General features: G+C 48.0%; 1 protein-coding gene across 6 annotated transcripts in view; it reads right to left on the reverse strand.

Moving 5' to 3' along the window:
- The window catches only part of PAX5 (paired box 5), a 195,319-nt gene that overhangs the window by 55,020 nt on the left and 115,108 nt on the right, over positions 1-25,191 (reverse strand). Inside the window, exons 9-10 of one of the 6 annotated variants that reach the window (XM_077912557.1) lie at positions 11,731-11,806; positions 10,865-11,059 (exon numbers count right to left, since the gene is read on the reverse strand). The exons of 4 other annotated variants lie outside the window; for them this stretch is intronic. In XM_077912557.1, the coding sequence (XP_077768683.1) occupies positions 11,769-11,806 (38 nt within the window). In that variant the 3' untranslated portion in view covers positions 10,865-11,059; positions 11,731-11,768. Of the gene's footprint in view, positions 1-10,864; positions 11,060-11,730; positions 11,807-12,230; positions 12,565-25,191 lie in introns of those variants that run through there. One more of the 6 variants, XM_077912556.1, reaches the window with a different exon arrangement.

Consider the following 25,191-nt stretch of genomic DNA (forward strand, 5'->3'; position numbering starts at 1 on the left):
CCTGCTCAAGCTCTCTCTCACTATCTCTCTCTCTCTCTCAAATGAGTAAATAAAATCTTTCTAAAATGTAAAAAATAAACTATGCATATACCAAAAGAAAACACAGGTGAATTCCTCTCTCATGTGCAAGGAGAAGCTTTCTCACCATGACTCAAAATCAGATAGATGCACACATCACATACAAAACTTAACTCAAAATGGGTCAAAGATCAAAGCTAAAACTATAAAACTCACAGAAGAAAACAGAGGCATAAATCTTCATGACCTTGAATTAGGCAATAATTTCTTAGATATGACACAAACAACAAAAGAAAAATTAGATCAAGTGAACTTTATAAAAATTTAAAACTTCTATGCTTCAAAGGACATCATCAAGAAGGTACAAAGATGACCTAGAGAATGGGAAAAAATATTTGCAAGTCATATATCTGATAAATGACTTGTATCTAGAAAATTAAAAGCACTCTTATAGCTCAACAATAAAAAGACAAGCAACCAAATTTAAAAATGGGCAAACATCTGAATAAAAAAGATGTACAAATGGCCAATAAGTACATGAAAAGACATACAACTCATTAGCTATCAAGGAAATGCAGATCAAAACCACCATAAGACACCACATCACACCCACTATAATCAAAAAAGTTATGACAAGCATTGACTAAAGATGTAGAAAACTGGAACACTTGCACTCTGCTGGTGAGAATGTAAAATTGTGCAACCATTTGGAAGAGCTTAACAGTTCTCAAAAAGTTACATGTAGAGTCACCATGTGACCCAGCAATTCCACTCCTAGGTATATACCCAAGAAATATGAAAACTTGTGTTCACACAAAAATATGTACACAAATGTTCATTATTTATAACAGCCAAAAAGTGAAATCAGTAGCTACTATCCCTATATACCAAGAACTTGTAAAAAGTAAAGGTAAAAGGTCAAAAAGTCCCATAGAAAAATGGGCAAAATTCATGGACAGAAAACCCACCAGAATAAATAAATAAATAAATAAATAAATAAATAAATAAATAAATTTTTTTTTTGAGAGAGACAGAGAGAGAGACTAAAATAAATTGAAGAGATGTTCAGGTTCACTCATACTACTAGAAATGCAAATTAAACACAAAATGGTACAACTCCATATAGAGGTTGTATATCTGACAAAATGATACATGCATGTACCCTTCCAACAAGCAATCCTACTTCTAGGGATTTACCTTGAACATACGTACACCTTCAGCACTACACAAATGCATATGCACAGGTTAATCATTGCAACATTATCTGTAACTACAAAATGCTAGAAACTCTATCTAAAGGTCCAAACATAGAGAAACAGGTGAATAAACTGTGATGCATACACACAATGGGGCACTATGCAGCTGTGCAAACGAATGAAGAGTTGGGGGGCATCAGCCTGGCACAAGTGGAGTCCAGGAGCTAAACCCTGGCCTCCCCAAGCCCCTGCAGTAGGTTGCAGAACTGCACACAATTCCAGGCCAGAGCCTTCAGAGAAGTTTAAGTTCAGGTTCTAAATGACCAATGGAGAGCCCTGAAGGAACAATGGTAGGGAAGGGACAAAAGTAGATTACTGATCCTGGAGGTACATGACTTGGGGATGCTCAAGATAAAAAGAAGTACAGGGAACACCTGTACCCTAATGTTCATAGCAGCAATGTCCACAATAGTCAAACTGTGGAAGGAGCCACAATGCCCTTCGACGAATGAATGGATAAAGAAGATGTGGTCTATATACACAGTGGAATATTACTCAGCCATCAGAAAATCTACCATTTACATTGATATAGATGGAACTGGAAGGTATTATGCTGAGTGAAATAAGTCAACCGGAGAAAGACAATTATCATATGGTGTCACTCATATGTGGAATATAAGAAATAGTACAAAGGACCATAAGGGAAGGGGGGAACTGAGTGGCAAAAAAATTAGAGGGGGGGTGACAAACCATGAGAGACTTCTGACTCTGGGAAACAAACAAAGGATTGCAGAAGGGGAGGTGGTTGGAGGGATGGGGTGACTAGGTGACGGGCACTAAGGAGAGCACGTGATGGGATGAGCACTGGGTGTTATACTATATGTTCACAAACTGAATTTAAATGAAATTTTAAAAGGTTAAAAAAAAAAAAGATCTCTGGCCACACACACAAAAAACAAACCAAAGAAATGCAGGGAAGGTATGAACTCTCAGATGCACCTGGGGAGAGGGTGGGGCTAAGGCAAGCCGTGGCTGACATTGTGGAGGAAGTGACTTCCAGAAGGCAGATCCATCTCCAGGGAGGAGAGGCTCAAGCCAGCACCAAGGGTGTCAGACTTACGGGGCATGAAGCCACCTGCACCTGCTTTACCCCCAGTTGCCCCTAGAGCCAAATCTAGGTTCCCAAGACTGACAGCAGAGGGGTACAGGGAAGGAAGGGGAGGTGGAGTTTGGAGTCACACAGGCCTAGGTTCAAATCTTGGCACTATCACTTAGTAGCTGTGTGACCTCTGGCAAGTAATACAATCATTTGAACCTTGGTCTTCCTTTTATGATTAGGAGAAGGGGGTATCTATTGGGAGTGAAATAATAATGTTTGCTGTGATGGTATTAAACCTGTCTGCAAATTCACCGCTACCCTTCTCATGGGGCAATGGGGTCTATGTTCCCTTGCCTTGAATCTAGTCCACTTTGGTGACTGGGCAACCAACAGCTTCCCGAGAGGTTCCTATGAGTCAGGCCCTGGGCACTGCACGTACCTTGCCAACACTCGCAACAACCCCAGAAGGTGGGGATGAGGAAGATTTATAGATGAGGAAATGAAACCTCAAAGCAGTTGAGGTGCCCAAGGTCCCAGAGCTGATAGTCATGCTAGCTAACATTTTACTACAAACCAGGTGCTGTTCTAACACTAGGCAGTGTTCTAAACACTGTTCATGGTGTTTTATAGATACTGACTCCTTTAATCCTCAAAAACTCGGTAGGTAAATTCTATTATTATCCCCATTTTACAGACGTGGAAATTAGAACCCAGGGGGATTAGGGACCTGCCCCAGGTCCCACAGCTGGTAAGAAGTAGAGCCATAGCCACACCCAGGCATTCTGGCACCAGATTCCCCCACATTTCCCCAACATACGGGGCACTTGTCCTTTTCCTGTCTCTGGACTGGAGGTCCCCAGGTAGTAAGAGATATCTCCCTGCTGTACTGGTCCAGCACATAGCAGGTGCTCAGAAAATGTCTGCCAAGATGAAATTATTCAAATGACACTGGTTTTACCATCTGAAAGAAACTTCGGTTCCCATCTCACCAAGATCTCGGAAAGCCTTTCATCACGAACTCCACGAAATAACCAGGTCTGATTTATCCATTTTTTTGCTTGGATGCAACTTTTTCTTTTTTTATACAGCCCATTTCTAGGTAGGCTCTATGTACATTAATGGAGGGAAATGTGAATCCAATTAACTTCAAATTTAGCTCATAATGAACTTATCTCATTTTGCTACCAGCTCGGTTCTCATTGTGTGGCAGTAATTAACCACTGGGGGTTGTCACTCCCAGACACATGACACAGAGATCCTCCCAGCCCCTTGCTTCAAACCCTTACAGAATTCATTACCCTGACAGTATGAAGACCCTTCACTTTGAATACCACAGGGCACCAACCAAACTCCCCCTCTATCTACCTGACTGTGTAGAGAAAGAAAGAAGCATGAATTATTGTGAAAAAAATGGGAGGTGGGGGCAGGACGCTGGCGATGGCTCGATGGCCAGAGTGTGTCTGCCAGCCTTGACAGCCCCGGGCCAGAGGATGTGCCCAGAGAGGGGGATCTCTAGACCCAAGCTATAAGGGATCTGGTGGAGCTGGCTGGGAGAAGCAAAGTCCCAAACTGACCATCCTATCGACTGGGGACTCTGAATGCCCAGGACACTTGCACACCCCAGACAGGGGCAATGGTGACTTTGCCTCCTCTTAGGGCTCTTGTTAATTTTCAAAAGACGCCAGAGCTCTGGTTTCACTTCATCTGGAAATCTCCTGCCTATGTGGATGTTGACATTAGTCCAGTTTTTAAAATATACACTGAGGGCCAAAGAAAACCTGTCCAAAGGTCATGTTTAGCCCTCACACGGCCAATTTTCAACATTTACCCAGCTTCTGGCCCTTGAGTTCTGTCTGAACCACCCTACTACCGTCACCACCCCTACCAGCTTCACCAGTTGCAGGCCTTCTGAGGGCATCGGCCCTAGTTGGGTGTCCAGGTGACTGCCAACAGGTAACCACCCTGGTGGGTGGAATGGGCCAGTATACAGAGTAAAAGCACTGCAAAAGGTGATTTCTGGGAAACCGAGCCTGAGCCCCAGGGCTGCTTGAACCTCCTACGGTCTTCCCTGTCTCTCTAGTGACAGCCCTGGGCTCCCAGCCATGCTGGCTGCAAAGATACCCCTCCTCCCTTGTGCCCAGTCAGGCCCCAAGCCCCTCCTGATTCTCCATCCATCCCCTGCCTGGCAAGGCTCTCCTTCCAGCGCCCCAGGTCCAGCCACCGAAGGCCAACTTGGCATCATCTAGGAACTCCGTGAGGTCTCCGGAGCCAAAGCTTCTGTCTTAGTCCAATCATAAACCAAAACTTACAGACACTTCTACTTCTCCAATGTTTTCCCAGAAAACCCTTCCTTAGAGTCACAGAATCATAAGAAACCTTTTTGTTTGTATATTAAGAAACATTCTTTAAAACCTAAAAAAAAAAAGGTCACATAGGTGGGAAGCATAGCTTTTCAATATCACAGGGCACTTTTTAACAGGTACACCAAAGGATCACATCTGTAAGAGAATATTCCCATGTTTAATGATTTTTTTTTTTTTTTACTATTTGAATAGAGCTCAGACATGGGAAAGGTATGTGTTAATAATGTGTGGATTTCTATCAAGTAGAAAAGATAAACCCAAAGGTTTGGGGGTTTTTGTCCCATAGGACATTAATCAATTTTGTATCTAATCTAGCAATTCTATTCCAGCATTTAAAAAAAATTCTGTCCCTATAGATGATATAAACCCCTGATCCTCAAATGCTCTTGGAGCCACTTTTATCTTTTTATGTCCCCTGGTTAATTTATGAGTGGAATAAAATCTTCACATGTTCGTTCTGTATTTGTACATGAGCTATCTTCTTAACTTTTTTAAAAATTATACTTTGACACTTGTTATTGGAAAAAGTCAACCATGCCTGAGTGACATGAGCTGAAGATTTTCACCCAACATCAAAGCAAATGAGAGTGAACAACTGCCACCTAAGGGGAGGGGGAGAGAATCAGCCCAACGCCCGGGACATGGGGTCTGGGGAGGGGTTTCATCCTGCTTTGCAAACCCCGGCGTACGTGTACATGTGATGCGCACGCCACCAGGCCCGTTTGCTCCAGCTGGCGTTTGAAATATGTGACAGTTTGAACAGGGCTGCTCTGAAGTCTCCCTTTGTTCGGACCTGCCACGAGTACAGGGTGCGCTGAGCTGGGTGGCACAGAGGCGGAGTGTTTCACCTAGAGGGAGAAGGCTGGCCAAGCTGGAACAGCCCAACCTGCCTGCAGACAATGGACACGCTAATCGCAGTTGAGCCACATCCAGTCATTAGAGCCGTCCTGGGCAGCTCCTAAGAACAGGCTCATTAGCCATTGGTTTAGGTGGTGTTACTTACTTACAGGTAGTAACCCTAAATTTCTTTTCCCAAAATTACCTAATCCCCCCTTTGCACTAATTCTGACTGGCCTTCCTCTAGTTGCCCTGGCTAAAGATCAAATCTGGCGTTGTAGAGCAGAGAAGACAACTCTGAGAATTCACTAATCAGCAAGCTGCTTACTTTGCAATCTCAACACCGCCATTCCTCCATTTGAACCAACCTCATCTACTTCCCTGGAATCCCTGGGAACTTCCAGTCTCCAATTGGAAGTTGGAGTGTTTCAATTTTGAGAGCGTGCTTGAATTTTATCTGCCTGGCATTTTAGAGCAGATACTGGGGCTCAGTCAATATTTCCATGTACATTTATGACATGATCCGCTGTGAACTAGCAACTGTTGATCCAATGTAATAAATCTACGAAGGCAGAGTTCTAATGAGCAAGGCTGCAAACAGCTCTGCCGTGCTCACGGCTCCCGGCCTCCCTGCCAGGACAGGCCCTGCTCCGGGGACACTCGGAAGCCAATAGTTACAGCAGGAGGATGGTGAAGGCAGCTGCAGGCTAGCTCATGTCTTCACTCACTCATTTGTTCACTCACTCATCCAGGCATTATCTGATACCTACTAAGTTCTAAGAACATTCCTAAATGCTCCAGAGGACCCCGGAGAGCAAAATAAGAGGAATAAGAGGAATAATAATAATACCCACAATAGTAACAGTTACTATTTATTCAGCTCTTATCATGTTTCCAGGCACCACTCTAAGTGCCTTGTATGTATTATCTCATTTAAGCATCACAGCCACCCTGGGAGATATAAACCTTTAAAATCCCCAATTTGCAGGTAAGATACCTCATCCAGCCAGAAACAGGTGGAGCTGGCTGTAAACTGAGGCCATCTGATGCTAGAGTCTTGTACCTTTACCACCCACTTCCCCACACTCTTCTCCTTCAACAGGTAAATTACAGAATACAAAACATACCTCTTCTTTGACCAGCAAGTCTGTTTCGAGAACTTTACTGATGGAAATATGCGGAAAGGTACACCAAGATTTACATTTAGTGGATGGAAGGGAGATTGGGGTTGAGGGCAGAGACACAATACAAATGTCAACCATACTGGCTGGGTTAAATAAATTATGATGCTTTCCTATGATGGAGTATTACAAAGTTCTGAAAGATGAGGTAGATGGGAATGTGTGGATTGAGGAAATAGCTCCAAGATACATTATTATGTGAATAAAACAAAGTACAGAAGAACACAGCATACAGTATAATTCTACTTGTGCTAGCAAAAAGCCAATAAAAGCTATATGCTGATAGATGCATAAAAATGTTACTGAAAATATGCACAAGACACTCAACCTTGGGGTGAGGGGCTATGGATGGGAGGACTGAATTTGGGGGAAAGAGATTTCATTTTCATTTTATATTTTTCTGTATGGTTTGAATATTTAACCACATGCATGTATTACTTTTTATTTGAAATTAACTTTTGATTTAAAATTAACTTTTTTTAAAGAACCAGACACTGTCTGCGCCCCAGGGGCCCACTCACAGTCTCCACAGAGAGATAATAATGAATCCAAGATGCACAATTGCTTCCTGTTCTCTGCTCCCACCTCAGCAGGTCTCAGGCAAAAGCTACCTTGGAAGGCACTTCTTCCTTTTGAGGAAAGCATCATGATGGCAGGAGTACCTTGGCCAAGTCACATATTCACAGCTCACAGTCCCACCAGGCCACCCCCAAACCAGCATCCAGCCCTTACATAGACAGGAAATACCACAATGTCCTGCCACGCTGAGATGTGCCATTAAACAATCTCAGCTCTGACAATCTGGCTGTGAGTAGCTGAAAGGTAGGCACAAAGCCTGTCCCTAGAGTCCCGCTGGGCACCAGCTCTAGCAGGTCCAATCCTCATTTGCACACAGTTCCAAAGAGCTCAGGGGCTTGGGTTCCCAGCCCCCAGCAGGCTAAAAACAGCAAAATAAAAAGGGGGAGAGAGCCTTCTAGAACCAGGCAAACTGACATTAGGAGAAGTGACAGGTGACAGGTGAGCAGCAAGGATAGAGACAGGAAAACAATATAATCACACATAAAGTCCAAACCTCAGCAGTCTGGGGTGCTCGGTAGAAGGGCAGGCTGCCTGCTTACAGACCTCCAGGGGCTTTGCCGCTGTACTGGGCGAGATTCGATAGTGCCAGTCCGCAGAGGTGAATCTGGGTGCTGTCATTGGGGGAGGGGGAGCTTATGTCACTCCACCCTGACTATGTGTATCTCTTACCCGAGAAACTGATATGACAAACAAGTGTTTTGAAAGTTGGCTTGGGACCTATATAATCAGATGGAGCAGATGGAGAAAAGCCCAACTGTCCGTTTCAGTCTAGGATGGGTCCCTAGAGAACCCTTGTACAGTGCAGGGTAACAGAAAAGACCGCCCGGAGGTTAGCCTGCTGATGGACACCCACCACGCCTCCATTCCTGCTTACGGTGTGCGCCCACCCACACTTGCTGGAGAATATTGAAAATGTACCCTTGCCTCGTAATGTCTCAGAATCACGGAATCCCATGGCTGGACTAAAACTTGGGGTGTCCTACTCCTCCCTCACCACATACACTCTCGATTCAGGGCCAACAGCAATCTCATCACCAGGTTACTAATGCAGGACACATTTCCCAATTCTAATGGTTGGGAAAGTCTGTCTTCCTGAGAGTTGGAATCTACATAAACTAAGACGCTTGCAGGGCACTGGGTGGCTCAGTCGGTTGAGCATCCAACTCTTAATTTCAGCTCAGGTCATGATTTCAGGGTCATGAGACTGAGTCCCACATCGGGCTCCACACTGGGAGTGGAGCCTACTTAAAATTTTCTCTCTCCCTCTCCTTCTGCCCCAACCTACCCCCAGTCACATATTCTCTCTCTCTCTGAAACAAAACAAAACAACAAAACAAAAAACCTAAGATGATTGCTAAATGGAAAACGGAATGAACTAATGAAATACACAGACAGAGTTGAGTTCCCCTGAGGTGACCTTCCAGACTAGGGGACATTCCATCCCTGTAAAGGGGCGGCAGTGAAGAATGGTTAATGACAAGGCCCACAGGCTGGCACGAGCCATCCAGACCCTGGTTCCACTGGTTGCCGGCTGTGTGATCTGGAGAGTTGCTTAGCCTTTCTGTGTTTCAGTTTTCTTACCTCTCAACAAACATCTACCTCATAGAGTTGCTGAGTGGATTAAATGAACAAATATATGTTAGGCCCCCAGCACAGGCCTGGCACAGAGCGGGCACTCGGTAATGCCACGACTGTTCCATGGCTCACCCAAGAGTGCAACCGACTCAGCTCTGCAAGTGTGCTCTGCTCCGTCAGGCTGCTGCCAAATGTCAGTGGCTCCCCACTGCTGACACAGCAAGGAGCACAGGGTCCCGGGCTCTGCCTCTTACCAGCTACATGACCTTGCGCAGGTGCCCCAGGCTCCCTTTCGCCGCATGCTGAAGGCAGGGGGAAGAGCGCCCCAACAGCTCCTCTCGAGTGGGGTGACTGTGCTCTCCCAGTGAGCCCAGCTCCTGGCCTCGAAGCCCCCCACTGCCCACTCCCTACGCCACACACACACTGCACCTCCCTGCCGCCACCTTCCTCTGCACCGTGCTCCTGCACCCACGTAAAACACCTGAGACCAAAATGTGAAAGAAGACAAGAAGGAAACAGGACTTCACACGAAGGTGGAAAGCCTCAGAACCACTCACCCACCCATCACTGTGCACCCCCGCAGATCACTGAACATGTACACAATGGACAGACGGCAGAAGCAGCTTAATCGAGCTCTATCTGCCAGACGCTCTTCCAAGTGCTTTCTGCACATGATCTCATTTAATCATCAAGACAATCCTATGAAGTGGAAATTATCATTACTGGTGGTGGTGGTGGTGTTGAGAGGCCGAGAGCAGCGATTAAGAGCACAGGCTCTGGGAGCATGCTGCCTGCATCCAAATCCTGCTTTGCTCTTCACTGGTTGTTCTGTAACTTTGACCAAGATATGCCTCCGTTTCCTCACTATAAAGTGGGGCTCATGATACCATCACCTCCTGAGACTGCTTGAAAGGACTAAAAGAGCCAGGATGTGAAAGTGTTCCCAAATGTCAGCCATGCCTATTATCACCTCCAGTAACCAAAGGAGGCAACCGAAGCTCAGAGAGGTAAAGCAACTTGCCCAAGTTTGCACGGGTGGGACCGGGCCAGGCAGAGGTGGGGGAAGTTCCTCATGGAGGATGGGTTTGAAATGAAGTCAAACATGGTGGGAGGGACCTACTGGACCTTTCAACCTAAGGGCAAGGTCAGGGCTGGACGGTCGGGTGTGAAGGTAGGCACAGCCAGCCTGGGGCTGGGTCAGAAAGCCCTCCACTTCCTCACAGTGCCTTCAGGCGGTTCCTCTCCTCTTTCTGAACATGTTCATCTGTGAACCTGAGTCCCAATCCGAGGCCAGCGACCTGGGGGATCAAACAGTGTGTGGAATGCATACTACCAGGTTCTCTGCCCTACTTTCATATCTGGCTGATGGCCTGTTTATTCTAAGAAATAGTCAATAGGTGAATGTCTAAGCCAGAAAGGCCTCAGATAGGCTTCTGATCTCTTCTGACACCTGTCACAAATCCTACACCAGGGTCTCCGCTGGTCCACTTCTGGTCCAGAGGCTAACAGGACGGTGGATGTCACAGGGATCCAGGCCTGGAACTGAGAAAACCCAAACAGACAAGTCTCCTGCCCCTCCAATTGTTTCCCCAAACCAAACAGCGAGGCCACACATTAGATGCAGGCTGGGCAGGTGTGCTGCTTGTCAGGGAGAACCAAGCCTCCCCCCCGCCACCACTTCCCGCAGAGGCACCTCCCAGGGTGCATGGCAAATTAATGTGCTGCAGAGAACACGCATTAAATTGCACTGCTGGCGCTGCAGGCTGCAGAGGCGCCGGCCCCTCCCTCCCCGGCCCTCCCCTCCCAGAGAGGCTGAATCAGGTGCCAGGGCTTCTGCGACGCCCAGTGTAGCTTGAGTTCTTGCTTGCCAGCCATTGGGAGTTCTGGGACCATTCCTGTCTTGCCTCTGCCGCCTTCATGGGCTAGAGTCCCAAAGGGGATCCCAGAAGTGAGAGTGCCTCATGTAACATGGGGAGGGAACACTATAGAGCAGGGTGCATTATTTGGGAACAAGTGCATGAGTCAGTCAGGCTTGGGTTCAATTTGCTTGTTATTTGCCATCTTGGTGCCCACAGCTGGGGAAACGGAGGCTTAGAGTCCTGCCCAAGATCCCACGCATGGCAAAGAGCAGACCTGAGATTCAATTCCGGCAGCTGGACTGCAGGCTTCCTGGAGAAGGCGGCTGGAACTGGGCCTCAGTATGTAGGGTTCCTGCAGCAGGGGTGTCAGGATTGGGGCTCAGGCTGAGTGGTGGTGGGGAAAGCAGTACCAGTGGGTCCCCTCACCCCCGTGGGTGAGCCTCAGGGAGCCAGATGCTTGAGACTGGGTCTGGGCATCCTCAGGCACTGGGAGAGGCTGGGTGAGGTGGGCAGGTGGCTGGGGTGCAACATGAGATGGCTTGGGTCCCAGAGGTGGGAACTGAGAGCCAGACTGAGCAAAGGGCACACTTGTTCTGTGAGCTGACTTTCACTGGCTCTAAACCACTCAGGAACTGGGGAGCACCAGGGCCCAGAGGACGCTAAGGGCTGACCAGTGCTGGGGCTTCCAGCTGTGTGCCACTGGTCCTCTTGGGGGACCTTCAGGGCCTCTGGGACTTCCACTCCCTTAATTAGAGAACCTTGTTTCTAACTGGTTTATATAAAGGGCTTCCCATGAAGGTTTTTATCTGAACAAGAGTCTTCTTGACAAAAAAAATTTAAAATTTAACAATGGTTAGAAAATCACAGATTGCCTGTCTGTACCGCACTCAGGTCAGTGAAGAGGCCCCCAGGCCAGGCCTTGCCCAGAGAGCCATGCACGGCCAGGCCTGGGCCCTAGAACCACCACGGTCCCAGATGCAAAATTCCTTTTCTTGTTTTCTCTACTCATTTCTTGCCTCTTACCTCTCTCAGAACACCCCTCAAGCTCAAGAAACCGATTCTCAATTCTTTTCCTCCAGTGGTCCGGGCACAAATGTTCCTAATAAAGTGAACAGAATGCTTTCCTTGAGGATATGCCTGAGATGCAAGCATCCTCACGGGCTCCACACAGGAGGCTGGAGTCGGCAGGGACACGGGAGCCCAGGAGGGGCTGAACCCTCCCCGGGGGAGCAGGTGCAGAGCGCGGACTAGGGCCACCGAGGGGCAGGCACTGACAGGCCAGGCCAGGCTTTGCCAGAGACGCCCAGTATGCTGTGCTTCAGAACTCACTGTGTGTGTGTGTGTGTGTGTGTGTGTGTGAAAGAGAGAGAGAGAGAGATTTTGTCACATCTTTATACTTACTGACCTTCGTGGTCAGGAACAGGTAGGGTAGCCCACACAGGAACCAGACGCCACAGGATATCTGCTGACGTTCACCCTCTGGGCTACCAACAAATGATGGCACCTGGCTGAGTCCCACTTTCCAAATCTGCAAAGTGGAGTAATAGCCCTTGCCCTGCCTCCCTGGGTTCCTGGGCTTTGGCATGGAGGAAGGAGAGAGGGAGGGAATGAGGAAGAGCAGGAAAGCAGAGCTTCTGGGCGAGGAGGGGGAAAGGAAATATGCACGTGTGGAACCCAGTGTGCCATCAGCTTGAGTTTTAAAGTTGGACAGGCCAGTGCTCGCCACCTTGGCCAGGTCACCCAGGAGATGGAGGCAGGACTTGTGGCCTCTCCCCAGACCTCAGTGCCGGGACCCGGGTCAAGCTCCTCAGGCTCCAACCGTCCCCACCGAAATGAACCTCACCGGGCAGGAGGACTCTGAGAATTAAAACACGCAATCAAACAGCTTCTTGACGGGAAATGCTTTGGAAATTTTCGGCTCCATTTACTTCTCAATCTAATTTTGTCCTCGGATGCACATTATGCGCGAGATGGGATCTCATGTGGTTTGCCCGGCGCTCCGCACACCAGCAGGAGGCAGCCGGCGTTTCGATTGCTGCTCTCGTCTCTCGCCGCCCGTGAGAGGCATAATGAGGGCACCCAGCAGGCTCCGGAGTGGCCCTGGGCAAGAAGGCCCAGCCTGGACACCCTGGCACCCACAGCACCCAAGGCCCAGCTTCTCCCACCAACACCCAACCATGGGGGAGACTGGGGAGCACCAGCATGTCGCAGGCTTTCTGCATCCACAGCCAACTCCCACTGCCACCTGCTCCATGACTGTCTCCCTGCCTGGCCCCAGCCTCCTCCAACACGCCAGACCCTCGGATCCCACTCTCAATGCCTCCCCACCGCCTCTGGATCAAGTCCAAACCCCTTGTTACCCCCATTCCTGCTGAAACAGTGTAGCCTCCAGCCCCCACCTCCACTCCAGCCCTTAAACAACTTGCTTTTTCTTTTCCCATCTCACCTCCAGGCCTTAGCGAATGTTGCTGCCGCACCCTGGCAGCACCAGCAAACTCCACGGATGTCATCTCCTGCAGAAAAGCTTCCCAGATGTCCCACCTTGCCCTGCCCACCCAAAGTTATACATGCCCTCATTGATGCTCTCCAGATGACACTAGACCAAACCCTTCCTGGACAGGGACCCTGTCCTACTCACAGTTCCCCACGGTGCTGGCACAAAGCTCGGCATAGAGCTGAGGCCAAACAAATGCTTATTGGTTCGTTCGTTCATTCATTCATTCATTCATTCATTCATTTGCTCAGAAAACATTTTCCAAACCATTCTTATGTGCCCAGCATGTCATCAGGTGCTAGGGATTTTGTACCTTGTTTCTCAAGAACAGGAAGCTTTCTCTTCAAGCCTGACAAGTGATACTTTTGATCCTCTCCACTGAAGACAAGGCCAGTAGCCCAAACACAGAAGCTACCCAAGTTCCAGCAAAGAGAAATGCCTCCCAGCCACCCGATTCAGGGCTGGGCCTCAGGGCCCTTGCTTCTCTCCTGGCCCTACTCCTTCCTCCCAGGCCAGCCACTTGCCAAAAGTCAAATCCAGAAAAAACAACCCAACCCCAGAGTCTCCACATCCAGCTGCCTCTCCTCCCCAGGGCTCTCCTGGCATCCATCCAGCACAATCGTTTCCCCCCTTTCCTTCAGTGGTTTCTGGCCTATCTGCAGATGTCCTCGGGTTTGAACTTAATGATACCTCAAATCCTGTGGGAAGGGGTTGACTACAGTCATTAAATGACTCAAAGAACATGGCCCTCCTTTATGCCACCGCCGAGGGATGCTTCTCAGTTCTTCTTATCTTGGATCTCTTTCCTCGCTCCCTAAGTCTTCAAACGTTTTTGGAGATCTGATACCACTGAACACTCCTCTTTTGGGAATTTTGTATCTTAAGAGTTTATTAGTCTCCTTAAGGCAGAGGCCAGCAGCCTGATGTCCCAGTCTCCCTTATAGCCAGGGTGCAGGCACCTTATTGGCTCTACCAAGTAGACACAGGGTGTGAGTTGTTAATTCAGAAGCTAGTGACACAAAGAAGCAGGCACCCATGCAGTCCATCTGTTGAGGTACAGGTTCTAGCAGTGACATGCAGTGTCCAGTGACACCAGTGTAAGCTGAGCGCTCTGTGTCCACGGGCCAAGGGGTGGCATCTCCACAGAATCAGTGCTGAGGTAGGTTCCCGGCTGAGAAGCCTCCAAGCCTCTGGAGTATCCTAATATCTGTTGGAAAATCCCTTTTCTGCTGGAGCAGCTGGAAAAAATTCTGTCGGTCTCCACTAAGGGCTGACTGCTATAGCCTCCAAGGTGCAGGGCAATGGTGGCCTGCTTCATCCTCGTGAATCACCCCCGCCCCCCCGCCCCCCCGGCCTTCTCCATGGCTTCCTCTCTCCAGGCAACAGTGTTTCCCCAGAGCCTCTTCCTAGGTCTCTGCTCCTTTTTCCCCATCTTCACTGGGTGACTCATCTCCTCCAGGCTCACGACTTCAAATTGTCATCCCCGGCCCTTGGCCCCCCTCACCACTGCCCCCTGGGCATTCCCACCTGGGTGTCCTCAAGGTACCACAAAGTCGAAGTATCTAAACCAGCTCCACTTCTGGTTGTCTTTGTCTCAACTGGTGGCTCCATTGACCACCCAGTCCCCCAAACTCCAATTAGGGGAGCCACCCTTGACTCCTGCATGCCAGTTGTCCCCACATTTGACTATTGCCAATTCTACCCCTCAGGATGTTTTCTCCATTCTCATCTCTGCCTCCTGGGTCCAGGCCCTCATCCTTTCTCTCCTGGACTTTTGCAACCACCGTCAATGGGTTGGGCTTTCTTGCTGAGTCTTGTCCTCATTACATCCACCTTCTGTCAAGACCCCAGAGAGATATCTTTGAAGATGCTACTCTCTCCTTAAAGCCCTTTGAGGAGGTTAGATCTCAGGTCACACTGGTAGCCTCCCTGGTCTGAGCCCTCCCCTATGTCCAGCAGGGGTCTCCCCACTCCTCCAGCTGCTGGCACTTCCTATGTCGTTTCTGCGTTTATCCTGTTCCCTCTGCCTGGTATGCTTTTCCTTCCTGCCCTCGCAGCCTGGTTAATTCCTACTCATTGCAATCAGCTCAAGTTTCACCTCCTACAGGAAGCCTTCCTTGACCACCTCCATGCACAACCTCAGGAAGACCTAGTGGCCCTCCTCTTGCTCCTGTGATACTTACCATAGCCGTCTCTCCTTGAAGTTCCACCTTTAAAAAAACTCTCGCTGAGCTCTTTGGATGGGACAGAAACTTCTTAAGAATCTTACATGCATTACCTCATGTCATTCTCATAACAACCCCACAAGAAAAGTGTCATTCCCGTTTCCAGGGGAGGAAATTGAGGATCAGAGAACTGAAGGGACCTTCCCAAGACCAGCAGCTGGACTCCAGGGGTGAGTCTAGGATTGGAACCCTGCGCTGTATGACACTATGCTCAAAGTTCTGAACAGCGATGTCCTGTTGGCTTCACCCAGGGAGTTGCCTTCTGCATCTGCCTATTGTGGCATAACTTGGGCTGAGCCACTTGGCCTTACTGACTCTGTTTCTTCTTCTATCACATGGGGGATCAAGCCTCTCCTTGCCACCTTCCTGAGGGATGGGAGTAAGATCCAAAGAGTAACAGATGTGAGATCACTTGGTAAGGGTATATCACCCTTTCCAGTAATGGAGGAAGGGGCTCTCATACTTTTAGAATTTGGCTCACCAAACAATTGGCTTGCTTGCCTTAGAATCAAACGTTGGCCATGTCCTCCTTCCTTGAGGTGTGGGGAGGACTCCCACTTTCCACTCTGGCCCAGATTGCCCCTGGGATATTTAAAGTCATCATCCAGTTGTTCCCATCCCCCTCCCAAAACACAACGGTGACAGTCAAGCAAAGAAAGGCGAGGGGGAAAAATCCATAAAGGCTCGGCAACGCGGCGGCCAGTGGAATTCTCCAGCTTCTGACCACTAGTTAGTGACGTCAGGATTTATAACTGTATTAAATGGTGTGACAGGCAGCCTTGATATATCAGTTCCCCCTTCTTCCCAAATCACAGACAATAAAAGCTTTGGCAGTGAAAGTCATTCATCATCATAAAGACCTGAGACATCCCAGTCATCAATTTCACTCACATCCTTAATACACTGGAGAGAGTGCAGGAGTCGAGCACCTCAGAAGGGGGGGTCAGGGGGAGGAAAAAAACACGGAGGAAGATTGAACAGGAATAATTACAAAGGTCAAAGAAGGGATTCCTCTGGGGGGGGGTGCCACGGGCCGGGCCACTCCCTGCCAGAGGTGTGCTCAGCCCACAGAGAAGCTGGGCAGTTGCAGGGCATGCTCCAGGCAGCCCAGGCCAACGTAGACCAGGCTCAGTGAGCGTGGGGTGGGAGCCAGCTGAAACAGGCTGCGAGACCAGAGCGGGGCAGGAAGCCGTACCCTGGGCTCTGTGGCTCCAGGCTGGGTTCTATGGGGGTCTCTTACTCCATCAGCCTCATTAGTACAAGAAAGATTTAAAGATAATAATCAAACCACAGGATTTTGTTTTTGTTTTTGTTTTTGTAATCCACCCCCTTATTGGCACAGATGGCTGCCTGCGCCAGCTATGGTATTCTTTTGGGCAATACCTTTTGCGCAACTATCCAGACTGACATTACTGGTTATCAAAGATACTGTAATCCTGCCAGGCAACGCCAGGCCCCCACATGTGGCCCTGATCCATCCATCAATCTTGTTTGTGGTCTGTTCTCCAAGTGAGGCTCTGCCCGCCTCAGAGCTCCTCTGGACAGATCGCCTGCTGGCCACGGACACCAGGTTGGTGAGAAGCAGTGGTCAAGCGTGTGGCTGCTGGAATCTGACTACCTGCATTTGAAACCCAGCTCCACCATTTAGGAGCTGTGTGACCTTAAGCAAGTTTCTGTGCTCCTCTGTGCCTCAGTTTTTCCATCAGTAAAATGGGGATAATAAGACTAACTCTCTCATAGGGTAGTTTTATGCAGACTAGAGAAGTTAACCTATATAAGTGCTTAGAATGATTCTTGGTGCCTAGTGAGTGGGAGGCAAGTATTACCACTCCTGCTGGGGACTCTGGCTTCTCGGATCCCATTCAGGATTAAGATGAGCTCTGGGGAGAAGGCCCTTGCCCTTGCCCCCACCCTAGAGCTGACCCCTCAGATACACTACCTGACCACCCTATCCTTGACGTGGGCATGTGACACCTTCCCAGACAGGGCTTAACAGAGACTTACAAAGGAAGCAGCAGGTCTGGAAATGTACACATGTCTCCTATGGGCAAGTTGGACAGATAACAAAGAGATCCATAAGGATTCGTGCCAAAAGCAGCCTCACCAAACATTCACAGGAGATATAAGGTGGGAGTAGAAGTTCTACAGCCTCTCAGTGAATGAATATAAGAGCTAATTGAGATAAATTAGAGAAAGAACGCCAGGGGAGAAAAGGTGGCAGACCAGTAAAAGTTAATGCATTTGAAAAGAAATAATAATTGTGATAACACCTTACTTTCAAATGTGCCTTACACTCACCAAAGTGATATGAGTGTGTGAATCAAAATAACCTATAAGGATAATCTTGGAAATAACCTAGGAGAGTGGGATTTGGGGCAATCAGTATCAGCCCCTCACAGTGGACATTTGTTCATCCATCCGCCCATTCACCAAACACTTCCTAAGTACCTACTACATTTCCAGTTCCATGGTAGGCTGTTGTGGGGGAAGGCAGGTGTCTTCTAGAACCTCCTAGGGAGAAAGTTAGGCTGGTAACAAAGAATTATAATTCAGGGAACAATAGAGTAACAGGTGGGTTGATCCCCAGGCGCCAGGTGAGGGGGACATCACTCTGATTGTGGGGTAATTAGGACTTCTCGGAGGAGGTGGCACCCGGGGATTGCTCCCAGGAGACTATCCCTGAAGGCATACAGGCAGACTGCTGGCAAGCCTGCTGGCTCCTGAGTTCCTCAGCAGATGTCATGAAAGACTTTTACAGGCAAAGCCCTACATCAGCTCCCATCTTCCCTCTTGCTGGGAGATGGGACCTGAGCACCTGGTATAGTCAAGGCAGCAGGGGTTCCATGAAGTCACAGGAAAGGGCACAGCTTACAGTTTATAGCTCACATGCACCTCACCACAGTCCCACACGAAGGGATGAGCCCCGACGGCAATTCCCACCAGCAGATGTGAAAATTGAGGCTCTGGCAGGTGCAAGACATCCACAAACCCAGCGAGGAGTATGCAGAGCTGGGATGAAGGTCTGTGATCCTGACCCCACTCAGCCCAGCGCTCTTCCTTTCACGGCAGGCTGCCGCCACCTCTGGGCAAATGACAAGCATTCTAAGCAGAGGAACCAGCAGAAGCGAAGGCTTGGAGTCACGCCAGGCATGGCTGAGTTGGATGGTGGTTTAAGAAAAAAACAGGCCTGGATAAAGCATTCCATTGGACAGCTTCACAGATGAGGTAGTCAGATGGCAGTGACCAGTCAGGCTGACAAACAAGGATGGGAAAGGGAAATAGTCCCGTTCTGGAAGGACAAAGGCTAAGTCCAGCATGGAGGGAGGAGCACTAGACTGGCAGTCAAAGGATGTGCTTGCTGTCTTAGTTTCGGAGACCCTGACTTCTTGGTCCTCACCGCTGTTCCTATGTGTTCACCCAGGGAGTTGCACTAGATGGTCCCTAAGGGCCTATCCGGCACCAAAGGTCCACCCTCTTGACCCTGGGCACCCAGGGAGGGTATGATTGCTCACTACAGCAGGGTAGATGGAGGACACGGAGTGAGGACCAGCAGTAACTGCAGGCGCGGTGGGGACAGGCCAGGCAGAAACAGAGCAAAGGAGGTGCCTGACTCTCTCCCAGATGATGCGTCAGGCCAGGTATGAGGAGATGTGGAGTCCTCACGGAGACCCTTCTAATGAGCACTGGGGAGGTGTGGTGGACAGTAGAATGACTCCTCCACAGATGTGTACATCCTCACCCCCAGAACCTGCAACTTTGTTACCTTACAAAGCAAAAGGGACTTTGCAGACGTGATTAAATCAAGAATTTCGAGATGTGGTAGTGACTGGATTATCCAGGTGGGCCCAATGTCATCCATCACCAAGGGTCTCTATAGAGGGAGGTAGGAAGTCAGAGTCACGGAGAGATGTGATGACAGGAGTAGAGATCAAAGGGAGGGAAAAGAGGCTACCTGACCGGTTTTGAAGATAAGGTAAGGGGTATGAGCCAAGGAATGCAGGCAACCTCTAGAAAAAGCTGGAAAGGCAAATAAAAGGATTCGCCTCCAGAAAAAACACAGTTCCTTGATTTTAGGACTTCTTCCCCCAATGGTAAGATAATAAATTTGTGTCATCTTAAGCCTCAAAGCTTAATGCTTCTGGTAATTTGTGACAGCAGCAGCTAAAATCAGATTCAGGAGGCCAGTGGAATATCCAGAAGAGGGAGCCAAGCAGTCTGCTCAATGCTGGACAGAGCCCACCCCCTAGTAAGCATTTTCACCATCCTCTTGGTGTGGAGGACCTCCTAGGCTCTCTGGCTCAGGCCGCTTTCCTGAGGTCCAAAATTTTATTTTATCTTAATTTTAATCAAAAACTTGAAATCAATACTCATATAGCATTTACTGTGTTCCAAGCAGCGTTTTTTTGTGTTTTTGAAAATATCAACCCATTTTATTATATAACAGGTTTCTATCCCCGTTTTATAGATGAAGAAACTGAGGCACACACACTCACATGCAAACAATTGAGCAACTGAGGTCACCAATTCACAAGTGGTAGAGCTGGGATCCTAAGACAGGCAGTCTGGCTCCAGAGTCTATATGAGAGATTGTACAGTTTGATCAGCTTCCACAGACTCCAGTGCCTGCTAGTGTAACTGTGCTGCAGGTCAATGTGAGAGAGCTCTGCTTGGATACCTCTGATGATGTGGAGCTTATTACCAACAGAAATGATACAGTACAAAAGTTAGAAAATCAGCTCTGCTACTTACTGGTGCGTGAACTCAGGCAGTTGCTTTAACTGTTAGCTGGCACAAAAATAGTACCTATGTTTCATGGAATAAGGGATGAAATGAACCAAAGCACATAACAATTGTTCAATAAACATTCACTATTATTGTTATTATCTCCTGAGGCAGCCTATTCCAGCTTCAGAGAGCTCAAACTGTTAAAAAGTTCTTCCCTGCACTCAACTAAAGCTTGCCTCCCTGTGGCTTTCCCTGATGTGCTCCTAGCAACCACACCTCTTCCCCCACAGCCCTGAGCACAGGAGAGGCAGGAGCCAGGCCCCAAATCAGCTGTCTTAAGCCACCGGCACTGGGTGACAAGGTACCCTGCCTGCCCTCCTTCCTGGACCCTGTCCTCCATCTGCAGTCCCAGTATCAAATACTGAGAGGGATTCACCCCTTAGCCCTGAAAAACTGATTCTCTAACCTGTATTGCTTGAGAAAAGTTCATGACAGTTCATCCAGAACATCAGATAGGATGGAAGTTCTGTCCCTATCAACATGTTGAGTATCCATAAAACACGAAATAAAATTTTCGAAAAATTGAACAGTATGAGGAGTAAAAATCCATTTGTAGGAAATAAACCACAGGTATATAACCTGATATCTATGCATAGAAGAGTTTCTGGAAAAACATGTATCAAACCATCAACTCTGAGCATCAGCAGGATAAGTTAGGAATGGGGTGAGGGGGGTACGGTCACATGCAGCTATACACACATATGCACCACTTGGCTTTATTATATTATGTTGTGATTTAAAAGGAATTATCGGGGCACCTGGGTGGCTCAGTCAGTTAAGCATTCGACTCTTAGGTTTCAGCTTGGTCATGGTCTCAGGGTCATGAAATTGAGCCCCACGTTAGGCTCCATACTCAGCACAGAGTCTGCTTGAGATTCTCTCTCTCCCTCTCCCTCTGCTCCTCCCTCTGCTTGCATGCAGTCTCTCTCCCTCAAATCAATCAATAAACATTTTTTTAAAAAAAGGAATTATGAAAGGGGTTTGCAAGAGAACAAACCAAGCTTCAAAACAGAAGCTTGCAGTGCTTGGCTCTCCTAGAATAGCCTAGCCAGGGCCTCCTCCACAAAATGTTCCCCAAAGCTCACAGTCAAAGAGAGGCCACCATTCCCTCCTCGATGCCCTCACATACCATGGCTTCTCCCATAATATCTCTATTTTTCTTGTTTGTTTTGTTTTGCTTGGTACATTTGCCTCCCCCATCAGACTATGAGCATGTTGAGGGCAGGAACTCAGGCCCGGCTAGGGTCTGACAGGAAGGAGATGCTGGATTTTGATGAAGAGATGAGTGAGTGAGTGAGTGAGCCAACGATTGAATGGCAGCACTCAGCAAACTGCCAGGCACCGCAGTTTGGTACGTTTTCTCCTCCAGATACAGCAAGGTAGTGGTGATCTCTGACCAGGAGAACAAGCTAATGAAATCGCTATTTTAGGAAGATGGATCACAGCATGGGGGGCTGGGAAGCTGGAGGTCCAGGGACCTGCTCGAAAGGCTATTTGGAAAGGTCGGCTTCCAAGCTGCTCGCAAGTGTAAAAATCTATGAGTGCATTACCAGGACGGCCAGCCAGCTTTGTTTATTTTTATCCTACGAAATACAAGGTCAGAAATAACCACAGTACTTTCTGCTGAAATTATTTTTTTTAATTGACACTGCACTTTCCACAAATATTAATTCATTTATTCAACCAACAGTCCTGAGGAACACTGTGCTAACCTGAAAGCAAATCATATTTTCCTTTGATGTGCATTTTAATTATGGAGATGCTTGAATTGAATTTTGGCTTTAAAATGATTCAGACCTTTAGCTTCTCTGAATCTCTCTGAACATCCTTCCAAACACTAAGATTTCAGAATTCCAGGTTTCTATAGAATCTAGAACTGTGAGTCTATTTAATAATCCCAAACCAAATACTTTAAACCCCAATCGGATTCACCTTGGATCTTTCCAGAATGCAAATAGCCCTGTATCTCTGTGGAAAGTTCCAGTCTCACATGCTGAGCTTTCTCTCTGGGGTGTCGTCCCCTGAAGCACAACATCTAGTTCAGAGAGAGTGTGACATCTCTGCCCTGGGATGAAATGCCATGTTGTTGAGCAGTCTCCAGAACTTTCTACTCAGCACTCCAGGCCTTCCCCACTGGGTGGGTTACACACTGAGCTGATATTTAGGGAAAGCCACTCCAGGCAAGCAGAACAGCCTGAGCAAAGGCTTGGAGTCAGACATAGGCAAGGCCAGTTGGACAGCCAGCCTGTGACCAGCCGGCCCTTCTTGGCTTGACAGAGGGAGGTTTTCTGTTGGGCAGAAGCAGGAGCAAGAGGAGACAAGGAAGGATAGGCGGCCGGCATGGTAAATCAGTGAGCTGTCCAGGAGTCCGGGGCAAACGGGAGAGTGCTGCCTCCCCTAGAGGAGCAGCCACTTCTCAGCTCTACCACATGTAGCTGCATGGCAATGGGGACCCAGGTAGACAAGATGTTCAATTTTTCAAGACAAGTTAGACATTTTAACCTTTATGTGAAAACTCCTGACTTGTAAGGCACTTTTTAATTTAACTTTTTGACAGTCACATATTGACAACATTTGAAAAATTAAAAATGTAAATAGCATTCAGTAAAAAGTCCTCTTCCCACACCCAGTTCACAGCTTCTGCTTAAACATGGTTGTTAAGTTCCTGAGTACCCTTCCAGGCTTCTTTATTATGCATGTGTGCACAAATACAAACATGCATTCCCATTGTCCTGTTCCTTACACAAAAGGTAGCATTCTGTACAAACTAGTCTTGCTTTTTTCATGAATAATGTATCTGGAAGATCCTTTCCTATCAGGACATAGAGAGCATCCCCATTCCTTCCTACAGCTGCGCAACAGTACATTGGATGGATAAGCTACTCCTGACTTCAACAGTTCCCTACCGATGGACATTTGGGTTGTTCTCCTCTGATCTTTGGAACATTAGCCTAAGCTTTTTTTTTTTTTTTTTTTTTTTTTTTAAGTTTAAAAAACACTATGCAGACCAAACAACCTTTGGGCTGCACAGTGGGTACACAGAATGCCAGCCGAAGGAGGTGTTGGCTGTGGCCGGGTCTATGCGTTTATAGCCTGGATGCCTATTTGGACTTTACAGACACTTCAGGCCGGGTCACTAGTGGGAAAGGAAATCACTTCAGTGGGAAACGGCTTCAGGTAGGTACTGCTTGAAGATTCCTTGCCTTTGAGGTAGTAAAATCCCCATCACCAGAAGTAACCAAGCCCTGATATAGAATGGATCCCATGGTGGTAAAGGGATGGGCTGCTTAACCTCTGAAGTTAATTTCCCAAGAGTCCCCAAAGCCTGATTAAGGGCTGGGTCCAACTAGCAGCAGAGAGAGAACTGAGAAGCAGTCCCACACTTCCCACATCTCATTCGCTCACTCATTTTACAGTTAAGAGGCATTGTCCGAGGCTGATCTTGTCAGGAATACCTTTCTCCCAAATCTCCCCAAAGCCCCTCATCAGTGGGATCTCAGATCAAAGGCCACCCTTTTAGAGAGGATCTGCTTTGTCTCCCAACCCCACTCACTGTCACTCTTCAACCAGCTGGTTTCTGCAGAACACCAGCCACTAGGAAGTTAAGTTGCACATTGTTTTTCTCTGGTTGCTTGAATTGTCTGGCTCTTCCCAGCAGATAAACCTGGTGAGTGCAGGGGCTGTCCACCAGGACCACCAGCGAGTCCAGGAAATAGTAACGATTCACACTGCACCCTTTTTCAGAGCATACAACTTTGACACCCTAACATCTTCCATGGCATTCCTAGGAAAGCTCCGTGGCTGAGCCCTTGGTTATAAGATATTACACTGTATTGTAGCTTTAATTATATTTTTTGAAGCATCTTTGGCAGACCGGATACATAAGGAATTTCTCACATTTTAGTTTTTGTTATTCATTATGATTTCACTCTGAGGGAAGAAGTATTTTGTGAGGTCTGATTGAGCCTCAAAGGCTCATAAAAAAAAAAAAAAAAAAAAAAAAACAGATCTAAGAAAGTGCTCCCAATGGGAAGATGAGCAAAAGGCCAGCCATTCAGAGTGGGTTGGCACTGGCCAGACCATTTTGGTATAAGAGCCCAGAAATATGTTAATAACTATCATTTGCTGAGTGTCTGCACGTGCCAAGCACTGTGCTAAGACTCTGCATGGACCATGCATGTGATCCCCACAGGAAGCCTATGAGTGAGTTCTGTTTGGGCTTCATTTTCTAGATGGGAACTTGGACATGGAGGTTAGTAACCTGCCCAAGGTCAACCAGCTAGAATATGGTGATGCTGGGCTTCAAGCTAAGTAGTCTGGCTTTCCTGCTGACATTCTCAATTGCATGCTAGAAGAAATGCCCTCTGGCAATTTAAACTGGGATTTTTTTTTTTTTTTGGTCCATCCCACCATGTAATGGGAACAGGCCACAAAGGTCAGGGCCCTGAGCAAGCCCTAGTTCCAGCTCTAACTCACTGGATGTGACCTTGAGCAGGTCACCTCCCGTCTTTGGACCTGGGTCTCCCCAGCTGTCAGCTGAGCAGATGGACTGCATGACCCTCCCACCCTGCCCACCTGTGGATGTTTGTCCAGAGGGAGGCGGGAAGAAGGCCAACATTGGATCCTGGACCCTCCAGATTATCCAGATTATCTTCTCCCTCAACCCACACACCCTCAGATGCCCCTGTGGAGGCACTCAAACTCTCACCCTCCACTGTCTCATTATATCCTTGCAACAGCCAAAGGAGACATGAAGGGCAGGAGCTGCCATCCCCATTTCAGAGACAGGAAAACTGAGGCTCAGAAGACAATCTATGTGCTGAAAGGCAGGACAATTAAGTGGGAAAGTTCACGTTTACACTCATCCCTCTGACTCCTAATCTAGTGCTCTTTCCTCTGGCCCTTAGCTATTTCTCAGATGAAAGAGGCAGAGGAGGGTAGACTTCCTTGGGCTGCCAAGTCTGGGTATTGAGGCTCCAA

This window comes from Canis aureus, chromosome 10, assembly GCF_053574225.1.
Source record: "Canis aureus isolate CA01 chromosome 10, VMU_Caureus_v.1.0, whole genome shotgun sequence".
In the NCBI taxonomy this organism is placed as follows: domain Eukaryota; kingdom Metazoa; phylum Chordata; class Mammalia; order Carnivora; family Canidae; genus Canis; species Canis aureus.